At 45.7% G+C, this 12,377-nt stretch overlaps 1 protein-coding gene across 3 annotated transcripts in view; it reads left to right on the forward strand.

Annotated features, from left to right (window-relative positions):
• Window positions 1–12,377, forward strand: part of CNTNAP4 (contactin associated protein family member 4) — a 2,124,586-nt gene that overhangs the window by 1,761,048 nt on the left and 351,161 nt on the right. For all 3 annotated transcript variants that reach the window (XM_069227637.1, XM_069227632.1, XM_069227640.1), the window contains exon 15: window positions 12,016–12,143. In XM_069227637.1, the coding sequence (XP_069083738.1) occupies window positions 12,016–12,143 (128 nt within the window). The remainder of the gene's footprint in view (window positions 1–12,015; window positions 12,144–12,377) is intronic.

Here is a 12,377-nt window from a genome sequence, read left to right on the forward strand (position 1 = left end):
TCCATCAAGGAGGCATAAAATGGTCTCAGTACTCATCCCATTGTGTCTGCTGTGCAGCCTTCAACCGCCCATCCAAGTCTGGATATGCCACCGCCAGAATGCGGCGCATTAGGGGGGTCAGGGCCCTACAGGCACCCCTTCCTTGTTGGGAGGACTTCCCCAGCTGGGCCTCGCAGGTCCTCCTGGCCCAGTACCACAGGTCCTCCCACCACTTCCTGCAGTGGGAGCTCTGCCAGTTGTAGACCCCCAGGGTCAGCACCTCCCTAGCGATGGCCTGCCAGAGTCCCCTCTTCTGATGGGCGCTGACCTGTAGGGGACACACAGAAAAGAAAAACAGAGGTCAGACAATCCCCATTTGATACCGCTGGTTATACGTCCCCTGTGGGATGGACACTTAACAACATCATTCCACCACCTCACTGATTGTCAAACATTCAACGCCTGTGCAGTTACAAACCGTGCACACATGCATACAGGCATCCACCACCATCCCACACATCCATGCACCCCACCCCCCTACTCACCTGCACTTCTGGTCGCCCATATAACTTCACCAGCTTGTCGAGCTCCTCCGTGGTGAAAGCCGGGGCCCATTCCCCTGTGACTCATGCCATTTGAGTAACCAGAGTCAGGACACAGCAGCACACTCAGTGGAGTACTTGCATGCACGGAATCTGGAAGTCAAGTGCACCTGGGGTGACGAAATGGTGCCCGCTCCACTGCGGTGTGCACCGTCACCCCCGGCGGTGATCATGATAGGCCCATATTTCCCATTGACATCCATGTTAACAAATGAATGGGTGCACGGCAGTGAACACCACCTTACGCCATTACAACAACCGCTAGCGGTATGAGGTCACTTCCACTGCTACATATCTGGATGACAGGGGACTGCCATTTTACAAGTACTACGCAGATATTTCTTGGTCGTGGGTACCATGCAAGCCCTATGGACCCCAGCCCTCATTTGCATGCCCAAATGACCATTTACTCACCACAACAGTCCAGACGTTTCAGTTAAGACAGGTCACTCCAGTTGTACATCCTACAATGCTTATGTGTAACCTACATGTTGGACACCAGTGTTTAATACACAACAGGCTGTGCAAATGAATTTGTGTCCCTCACATGTGTTCTCCACTCCTCCTAGGTAGAGACCCATGTGGCGAGGGAGGGCCCCATCAGTGTACAGACCTCTCACATCAGTATCAATTACAGACTCACTCATGCTACTATCCATGAACTGTGTGCATTACTGGATCCTATACTGAGACCAGCAAATCGGAATCAGCATGCCATCCCTACTGAAGTACAGATGCTCTCTGTACTCCATTTCCTGGCCAAGGTCTCATTTCAGGTGACAGTGGGCATGGGTGTAGGGTTTTCACAGCCAATGTTTTGCCTTATCCTGTCCAGATTCCTGGATGCATTTGTATAACACCTGCAGACATATGTGAAGTTTCCCCAAAGTGCTGAACTACCTGCCATCAAGTCAGAATTTTATGCCTTTGCTAACATTCCCCATGTGATAGGTGCCATTGATGGCACTCACATAGCTCTCCTCTCCCAAGAGTAAGTGAACAGGTGTACAGAAACAGGAAGAACTTCCACTCCATGAACATACAATTGTTGTGTACTGCAGACCAGTACATTTCACATGTGAATGCCATGTTCCCTGGATCGGTCCATGATTCATTTGTGCTGAGGAACAGCAGTGTGCCACACATGATGGAACCATTAAAGGGGACAGAGGATGGATCATAGGTGAGTGTGTTTGACATTTTTTCTGTACATAGCTGACAGCCAGGCTGTCTGCAACTGAGGGTAGTTAGTTACAGTCCTGTTTCACCCACTTTTGCAGGTGATTCTGGCTACCCCAACATGCATTGGCTCCTGACACCAATGAGGAATCCTAGAACAGATGCTAAGAGGAATTACAATGAGGCCCATGGACATACTAGGAGGGTGATAGAGCGCACTACAGGTCTCCTGAAGGCTAGATTCCATTGCCTCCATCTCTCTGGGGGATCACTGTGCTACGGCCCTGAAAAGGTGTGTAGAATAGTGGTGGCCTGCTGCATGCTGCACAACGTGGCTGTGAGAAAATCTATCCCCCTACTGGAGGAGGAGGGTGCTGTATATCCAGACCAGCTTCCTCTGAGAGGGGATGAGAGTGAAGGTGATGATGAAGAGGGGGAAGATGTTCACTCCAGGAACCAACTGATCCAACTATACTTCCAGTGACTGTGAGGTACTGTTCACTGATGATGTTGTCTGCACTGCTAATGTCAGTCTGACTTATTCACTATGGGGGTCTGTAGCCATTGACACTGTTACATGAATTTCAGGTGCCATGTGACATGATAACCAACATGGTGTACATTTCTGTTCACTCAACACAATGTTGTGCGTGGGGTGCCATTCCTGAAATAAAGGTATGATATTTAAATTTACTGGCAAATGCATTCACACTTACAATTGAATCAACATAATGACAGGGGACATTGAAATTGGTGTACATGTGTTTTAATAGTTGTCAGGGATTCATTGGTGCTCTTTACAGTGATAGGGAGTGAGCTGATGGTGGATGTCCTTACTGGCTACATGGTCTCAGCGATTGGTGGCAATGGGTATAGGTCCATCTGTACCTTGCAAGTTGTTGGGTTGCTATTGGCCGGTGAGGATGGTGGCACAGTGGCACACTTGGGAGACAGTTTGTGTCAAAGTCACTTCTTTGATGGTGCCTTGGTCTTGGCAGGTGTTCCAGTGCCATATCTGGGTCTGAGGGACCTTTTGAGTGTCTGGTGCTGGGCTGTTCGGGAAGGGGTACTGGTCTCCTGTGTTTCCTCAGACAGTGACACCAGTACAGTTGCTGCTGCTGATGGCTGGTCTGTGTCCTGGGCAGCGGAAAGGGCTTCCTGGCTTGTGGGGGTCTCAGGCTGGGTTGGTTTGTGGTGCTGCAGCACCCCTGCAATAGTGGCCATGGTGGCATTGAGTTGTTTCTACTGCTCCATGGTCTCTGGATGTTGGGCTATCTGCAGCCGTTGACTCTGCTCCAGGGTGGCTAGGATCTGGCCCATCCTGTCTTGTTGATGGTGGTATGCTCCCAGGACCTCTGAGATCACCTCTTGGGATGCAGCATCCTTCCTTTGGCCTCCCCCCTGGGCCACTGATGCCCTTCCACTGGGCCTAGCCCCCTGTGCCTGTGCCCCATGCACAGGTCTGGCGGTACCACTTGTACTGAGGCCATTGTCATCCTGCCTGTTGGTAGGTGGAGACTGTGGCCTCTGTACTTGTGTTCAACCAGTCTGTGGCCTGGATACACTGTTATGGGGTCATTTGGTATGTGCTGATGTTGGTGGCTGGGTGGTAGGGGTGTCAGTTGTGTCCTGGGTAGGGCTGCTGGAGGGTGACATTCCAGGACTGTGTGACGGGCCAGGGTATTCCTCAGTGTCCACAGTTCCCTGTCCAGTGTCCTGTGTGGTGCCTCTGTCTCCATGTGGGGTGTTGGCACTCCTTGGCCTTTCTGTCAGGGTGGCATGGGTGGTGGTGCCTGTGGGGGGAATGGACATGTATGATACATTTACTAATTCGGTTCAGGGTGCATAGCTCAGGCCTATTTGTGCAGTTTTTCCCCTGTTAGTCCATACAGGAACCTTTTGTGGGGTTGCCATTGCATTTTGCATGGGATGTGGTAGTGCATTGTGGGTGGTGTAGTGCCATTGTGATACCTTGCAGGGGTGGGTGGCTGTGCACAGGGGGAGGGATGCGGGCCTGTTGGTGGGTTTGTAGGCATGCAAGGTGACTGGATGTAGTAATTGAGGCCAGGGTGGGGTGTGATCCTGGTGGCAGTTGGAGGAGTGAGGTGGTGCATGCATTCAAGGTGTGGTGGATATGGGGTAATTGTAGATGACTTACTCTACTCCATTCCTCCAGTGAGTCCAATGAGGTCCTCAGGGTGCAGGATGGCCAGTACCTTTTCCTCTCAGTCGGTATATTTGGGGGGTGTAGGTGGGGGTCCTCCGCCAGTCTTCTGGACAGCAATGTGGTGCCTGGATGCCATGGACCTCAGCTTCCTGCGCAGTTCGTTCCATCTCTTGCAGACGTTGTCCCTTGTGCGTGGATGGTTTCCCATTGCATTTACCTTGTTCACTATGGTCTGCCATAACTGCATCTCCCTGGCGATGGGTGTGTGCTGGACCTGTGCCCTGAAGATTTGTGGCTCGACCTTGAGTATCTCATCCACCATTGTTCTTAGCTCCCTTTCTGTGAAGCGTGGGTGCTTAGGGGGTGCCATGGGGTGTGTTGTGGATGCTGTGTTGTCTGGATATTGGTGAGGGTGCTGTTGTGTGGTTGGGTGTGCGACTTGTGTGTTGTTGCGTTTAGTGTCTGTGTGTACTGTTGTCAGCTTGGCTTTACCTATTAGCATTGCAAAGGATTGTGGGGTGTGTCTGTGCGTGTTTTATAGTGTTGTGGATGTGTGTCAGGTGTGTGGGTTTCAAACTTGCCAATGTGTGCATTTCTTGCTGTTGGGTTCCATTGCTGGCCGTAGCCATCTGTACCACTAATGGTCGATTGGCGTCCACTAACCGCCGTGGTGATTTGTGCATCATTATTTGGAGGAAGAGGGATTTGTGTGCTTGGTGGTGGCAGGGTGGAATGTGCAGCCTTTCCACTGACAAGGCCCTGGCGGTGGCTGGTGGAAACAGAAATGTTGGCAGTTTCTGTTTTTGGCATCTTCATATGGTGGGTTTCTGTTCACTGCCAATGGCGGTCTTCTGTTCACCATCGTCACGGCGGCCGACGGTGTTTACCGCCATGTTCATAATGACCCCCATATGTTTCCAGTTAAGTTGATACACATATTGTTAGAGCTATTAAAAGGAATCACATTGAGAAATCTCTATGTGCAAATTAAAACTGCTCAACGTCTTAAATTCCATGGAATGTAATATTGGGAAGACAGACAATATTAGCACTGACACCAACTGATGAACAATGAGTCAAGTACATAGCTTCATCACTTTATTTGTGTCTAGATTTCTTGATATTGCTAATCCGACTGCAGTGAAAGATGATGAAGTGTGTAAATTCCAGACATGTTCCTAATATTCAGGAAAAACTGGCAAGCTTATCAGTAAGACAGCAAACATCATTAACCCATATCCATCAATAAATGTCAAAACTTTCTTTAATTTAATTTAATTGATATACATTTTACTGAGGTTATTTTACAGATCATTTTTAATATACACCCATCAAGAAAACATGAAGCATCAGGGGCTTATTTAGAGTGAACGTTCCAGCAAGATAACGTCCCCTCATCTGGAGACTGTGATCCAGATTCTCAGATGATTCTGTGCACATAAATACAACCTAGGAGCACTAAGAATAGGTATATAAGAAAGTACAAATTTTTAAAAAATCTGCAAAATCAGGAAGGCTGTAATTTTGTGTTTGTTAGTTGTAAGAAAGGGTAATATTATTTCAGTTGGTCATTCGCCCACCTCAAGGAATGATACCACTAGCTTTTTAGAATGTACCTCACAAGTAAATAAATTAACCTGAGCTCAACCTCCAGTTAGCTGTGGCACACTGTAGACAGGCTTAACTTTAGGCAATGTGTAAAGTATTTATACAGTACTTAGAAACATAGAAACAGTCATTTAAGCAATACTGTGATTGTAAATTTCACTATCAACACAAAATCATATTGCTAGCAAGTAGGTTGTACCATATACCCACCAACTATATTCAATTAAAAAGTGAAAAAGAGTGATTCAGTCTATGAAAACAGTAATAAATTCAAAACACCAAACAATAAAAGTCCCAAACTGAATTAGAAAAAATAGAGTCAATTCTAATGGTAAAAAAAGACACCAAAATACCAAATATCATATCCAATTAGGGAACTGGATTGGAGATTAGAATTTTTAAAGATGTAAGTGAAAATAACACCAAAATACAGTAAGCACCAATGATAATATATGGAAGCGGTAGACCAGGACCTAAGTGGAATTTCAGGTCAACTGCGGTGGACTGTGTTCCACCAGGTCCCTGTTTTTACCTTCAGAATTAGTCTTTTTTAAGGAGCTCAAGCAAGCCTGAAGCTGTATCGATGAACTTATATCAAAATTGGACAACTTTGCTGCAAAATCCCTCTGACACTCTGGAGGTTTTGTGAGAACAAAATTTCGAAGCCACAACTTTTCTGAGTTTGTGAAACAGCTTTTTTGCGTCTCCTCTAAGGCTCCCAGGACCTCAGGGACAGCACTTAGAGGTCAGGATTCTTTCCAGTAGAGGCTACCAGTCTAGTCTAAGTCTAGTTAGTACTGGTCAACTGGTCAATTCAGAAAAAAAGACTCTGGTAGCTTGTTTTACAGTAGCCGTACAGGAGGTCAGTAAGGTTCAATCCCTCAGAGCTCCTACCAAGCTACAGAAAGAAGGGTTGAGTCTTCTTTGTATCTTCTGCACTTCAAGCTAGCTTGAATCCAGTGGTACAATGAATCTGGAAATCATGTCTTGGCATGCCCGTCTGCGGCTCTGTCCCCACCCTGTGGCTGAGATTAATTCAAGTATTCCATCCCTCACCCTGTTGTTTTTGCACTTACTGGCCTACTTGTGCTCTGTATGTCCTGACATGGGTGTCGGGATAACTGTGCCACTGCATTCAAGCTAGCCTGGCTGATGAATGGTGATACCCCAAAAATGGTCCCAGGATGCTTCTTTCCTGTCAATTGAGGATCTTGCATGGCAGTTCAGGCTGGACTGTTCCCCTGGGGAGCAGGGTCAAGACTGATTTCATATGGCTGGTTCCAAACTGTGATGGCACGGTGGACAAAAAAACAATGGATTGGGCTGCAGCCCAGGGCAATTGCCAGTGGCTGAGATTAATTAAAGCATTCCATCCATCGTGTTATTGTATTTGCATTTGCCGCCCAAGTGCACGAGGTATGCCGAAAACATGGGTCCCGGGTGCACTGTGCCACTGAAATTAAGCTAGCCTGGCTGCTGAGGCGTGATACCCCGAAACCAGTCCCAGGATGCTTGTTTCTGGTACAGGGAGGATCTGGTCTGGTAGTTCGGGCTGAACTGTTCCCATGGGGAGCAGGATCAAGACTGGTTTGCATATGGTTGGGTCCAAACCTGGGGTGAAATGGTAGGCAAAGAAGATTGATTGAGATGTGGCCCGGGCGATTGTCAGTGGCTGAGATTAATTTGAGTGTTCCATCAGTCACCTTGTTGTTTTTGCATTTGCTGCCCCACGTGTGCTGGGTATGCCCAGACGTAGGTCCCTGCTCACTGTGCCATTGGGTTCAAGTTAGCCTCGCTGATGAGTGGTGATACTCTGAAGCCTGTCCCAGGATGCTTGTTTCCTGTCCATGGAGGACCTGGCAACAGTTCAGGCTGGACTGTTCCCCTGGGGAGCAAGGTCAAGACTGATTTCATATGGCTGGGTCCAAACTGGGATGGCACGGTGGACAAAAAAACAATGGATTGGGCTACAGCCCAGAGCAATTGCTAGCGGCTGAGATTAATTAAAGCATTTCCATCCATCACCTCGTTGTCTTTGAACTTTCTAAAAGTGCCATTTTCAAAACTGTAACAATAAATTGGACTTTACCATTAAAGAGAATTTATCCTTACAGTTTCATGAGTACTAAACATTACAGATCTACCCCTTCCCAATCATGAGTTTCAGCTTTTTAAATGTAATAAGGAATCCCCAGTAATATCCTATGAGAGGCTCCCCTCAGGTTTCAGCAAGCAGGATCAAGTCCTCTTTTTATCTTTTGTAGTTTAAGCTGGCTTGAATTCAATGGCACAGTGACCCCGGGTCCCATGTCTGGTCATACCCGGCTGCAGCCGGAGCGATTGCAAGTGGCTGACATTAATTCAAGCATTCCATCCAGCACCTTGTTGCTTTTGCATTTTCTGCACTAAGTGCTCTGGGTATGCCTAGACATGGGTCCCAGGCTCACTGTGCCACTGGATTCATGCTAGCCTGGCTGATGAGGGGTGATACCCCGAAACTGGTCCCAGGATGCTTGTTTCCGGTACAGGGAGGTCCTGGCCTGGCAGTTCAGACTGGTCTGTTCCCATGGGGAGCAGGGTCAAGACTGATTTGCATATGGCTAGGTCCAAATTGGGGTGACATGGTGGGCAAAAAAATAATGGATTGGGATGTGGCTTGAACGACTGCCAATACTGAGGTTAATTTCAGCATTCCACCCATCACCTTGTTGTTTTTGGAACTTTCTAAAAGTGGCGTTTTCAAAACTGAACAATAAATCTGATTCTCTTTACCATTAAAAAAGATTTACCGTTACATTCCATCTGTACTAAACATGACAGAATTACCCCTTCACAATCAAGAGTTACATCTTATTAAATGTAATAGGGAATCCCCAATGTATCCTATGAGAGAGGTAGGCCTCACAGTAGTGAAAAATGAATTTGAAGGTTCTTCACTACCAGGACACATAAAACTTAAAGGACATGCCCTGTCTTTTATTTTCACATAACCCTGTCCTATGGGTTACGTAGGACCTACCCTAGGTGTGACTTATATGCAATAAAAGGGACGATTAGGGCTTGGCAGGAGGTTTTAAATGGCAAGTCAACATGGCAGTGTAACGCTGCATTCGGTTGCAATACATGGGCTGGGACATCTTTTAAAGTGCTACTTAATCTAGTAGTACATGCAGAGCTGTAGGTCCACTAGTAGTATTAAATTTACTGGCCCTGGGCACATGTAGTGCACTTTACTATGAATCTCCAAGTAAACTAATTATGCCAATTAGGCATGTACCAATCAAAATATGTTTTAGAGCAAGAGCACAAGCACTTTTGCACACTTTAGCAGTGGTAAAATGCATTGAGTCCTAAGGACAACAAAAATGAATTCAGCAACATTGGAGGCAAGCAGTCAAAACGTTTGGGGGAAGACCACCCTAGCGCTCTCAAGTCTGACTGGCTCCAGTGCAGCACAGTGTTAAATGCATCCAGGCTATACATGTTCCACAGGGATGGGTGGTAGTAGTGTTTGGGGAGGGAGATGTTTTAATGAAGAAACTAAAATTAAAACTAGAGCACCCACCCTGGGTCAGTGCATTTGGACCATTTGTACGATCTAGCTAAAAGTCTTTATTCATTGTCATCCATTTCTGAATTAATTCACCCACCCACTTTTACATCCATCCATCTATTCAGTCATTGAGCCATTCATCTAGATCTCCAATCTCCATCCATCTATTCAATGATGGAGCAAGGTGCTATAGTAAAAAAGGTATTGTAAAACTCACCATGTTTGCATTTTTTTCCCAAAAATGTGTTGGGAGGAGAACCCACCAAACTCTGCTTGCAGTGGTCAGGCTTGCTGCGGTGGCTTAACATGTAGTATGGGGGCTGGTTTGACAATATTTGACCGGACTGCTTTTGATACCCATTCCAGCCCTGCTTACAACCCAAAGTTATAAAAACCAAAAGAAGGCAAATGCCTTATGCTATTAAGTTCTTAAAGGTACTTACCGTAGTAAACATACATGTGTTTCCCTAGTAGAATTTTGTTACATTTAGGATACTGCAAACCAAGGGGCATATTTACAAGAAATGACGCATCGCTGTGTTGTGGGAGCGATGCATCAAAAGTAGTTATGATGTGCAGAAATCTGTTACAACGCAATGCATGCACCATACTTACAATAGTGAGCACCATGGTCCAAGGTGTGTCAGAAATTCTGACACATCTGTGGGATCTTTGTCATAATGAATCAGACCCAAAAGTGGAGCATTGCTGAAGTTGGCCTCAGAACTGACGCAACTTCAGCGATGTGTCAAAATTTAGAAGTGCTGCGTCAGTGTTGACTGATGCAAACAGCCATATATGTTAGGGCCCATGTGAAAGACTGTAAAATGGTGAAATATCACCCTGTGCAATCTCACATTAGTCCTGGATGTAATGTAAGCAGTATGGCTATGTGTCACATTACCGTGGGCGTGGTCTACTTATGTGTTTTAGGAGACGTGAGTATGTGTGACATAGTGAGTGACAGTGTTATGTGAGTGAATACAAGTATGCGGTGAAAGTAATGTGGAAATACATGTATTACCTACCTGGTGTGTCTACTTACTTGTTGTCCTTTGGAGTATGGAGACTAGGACTTGGGGACCCCTTCCTCCATGGAGAAGTGACAATCCTGGCCTGTCCCTTGCAAACCTCACATAGTCTCCCTGTAGAGGATGATTAAATCATAGTTGCCATGGTCCCAGGTTGGTGAAGGGGTCCTATAACATGATTGGCACATGTGTAAACAAGCTAGATTTGGTTGGGATGTGATTAACAGACATCTTCTGTCGTATGAATTGACCTCAAATGGTCAGATTCCTTTTTAAAAGCAATTGTGTCAGTCACTACGTCTGGGTTTAGGAGGCGTAGGAATGTTGACGCATTGCAGGCTTCGAGATATGCATCTAACTGATACTTAAAATGAGGAAAATCTTGCAAGTACATTTTTTTAACAAAATGCCCACTCTGCATACATTAATTTCTCAGTGATGCAGCCGGATCCTTTGCAGGTTTTTTTGGATGCAGCCCCGAAAAACTGACACATTTGGCTAAATGTGTCACATTGTAAATATGGAGCTAACAGAGTGCCACAACTTTGTCAAAAAAATGACACAACAGTGGTACAAGCTCCTTGTAAATATCCCCCTAAATTTCAGCTTCTAATGAAAGCATATATTTCTGATTTCATGGGCAAACTACCACGCCTACTTAGCACAATTCTTATTTCCTTTTTTGATCTTACTGATGCTCTCTGTCATTCTGTGTGTTTTTTCCTTCTGGGTGGCTGCGTGCTTGATGACTGCTGCGTCTGTCGGCTTGTCTGTTTATGCGCAACTTGGCTGCGTGCCTTGGCTTGCAGTTTTGCTCGCCTATCTGCACTCCAGAAGGCCTTCCAATCTGTCAGTCTGCCTAGCTGTTTATCTCTCCTCCCTAACCCTATGTCCAATTTTTTACAGTTGATAAGAAAGGGAATTATAACAAAAAGAGCTTTCACGTGGATTGTATCCTTCTTGTAAGAAGAAATATACAGGTCAGCAGCGGTTTCTCCTTGAGGGTGGGGGAGCATCTCTACCCCCGCCCTCTGCGAGCCACGCTAAACATTAACAATAAAATGGTAATGAAATTATCTCATTGCCATTTTTTATTTTTCACAAGGTGCGCCACAGCAGTACAGCTTTCCCCGGATCCAGGATAAATAAGGGGCATATCCTCCTTTGAACGTAGGAGTAGAGCAGTGCTGGCAGACACTGCAAAGTATGCATGTCAATTTAACCAGCAGCCTTGCGCCTGCCAAACTGACATGCGCACTTTGAAGCTCTCCACATTGGCTGCCTTGGACAGAAGGGTGGAGACCAAGCACAGGCCAGAAGGTCCTGAAAAAGTATCTGGCCAGCCCGCTACATCCAATCTTGGTGCTGCTCTATGCTGTTTACCAGCATGAAAGCTGCACCAGGATTGCTTAGGGAAGTTTTCTCGTCCGCTCATGACGGTCGGACATTACGAAGGACACAGAGGGTGACGCAAGCCAGATAGGTACATTTATTATATTCTTAATTTTAATATAACGCATGTGAGTGTGTTTATAGTGCATGCTTTTGTTATGTTTGCTTACTGTTTTCACTGTTTTTTGATGTGGTGGGTCACCTCCCTTGACCCACCATTTTCATATATTGCCGGCCGCTGGTGATACAAGTAAATGAGCGGAGAAAGGAACCTGCATGGACGCAAAGAATGACTATCAATCCTTACAGGCGATGAACTGAGTTGGTTACGGTGATAATTAACAAACGTGTGTTTTTTAATGTATATTCCTGTGTCAGCCCGAGACAGATGGCAGTGGCGCTTCATCAATCATATGAATAATATATTGTTTGTACTAAATATAAACTATGACCTTTGATCATGTTAGTGCTAGTTAACTATAATTTTACTCATTTTATTTTCAGGGCCAATGACACAGGAATTCTTTCTTATAAAGAGCATTTACCAATAACTCAAATTGTCATCACCGACACAGACAGACCAAATTCGGAAGCAGCGTACAAACTTGGACCTTTGGTTTGCTGGGGTGATAGTAAGTAGCTGCATGAAACTCCTTATGTTCTCCATCACCACACCTAATGAGCATTTGAAAACGGGCTAATCATGTGAACCTTAGCGGGCTTTTCTTTACAAATTTCACATTTAAATGTCTCTTTTTCATGTTATTAACTCTTTCAATAAATTGATCGTCAAAAACAATTACGTTATCCTCTAAAAATGCATTTGATTATTTTGTGATGCCCCAAATAACTCAAAGAATGTTCAA

Source organism: Pleurodeles waltl, chromosome 1_1 (assembly GCF_031143425.1).
Source record: "Pleurodeles waltl isolate 20211129_DDA chromosome 1_1, aPleWal1.hap1.20221129, whole genome shotgun sequence".
Taxonomy (NCBI): domain Eukaryota; kingdom Metazoa; phylum Chordata; class Amphibia; order Caudata; family Salamandridae; genus Pleurodeles; species Pleurodeles waltl.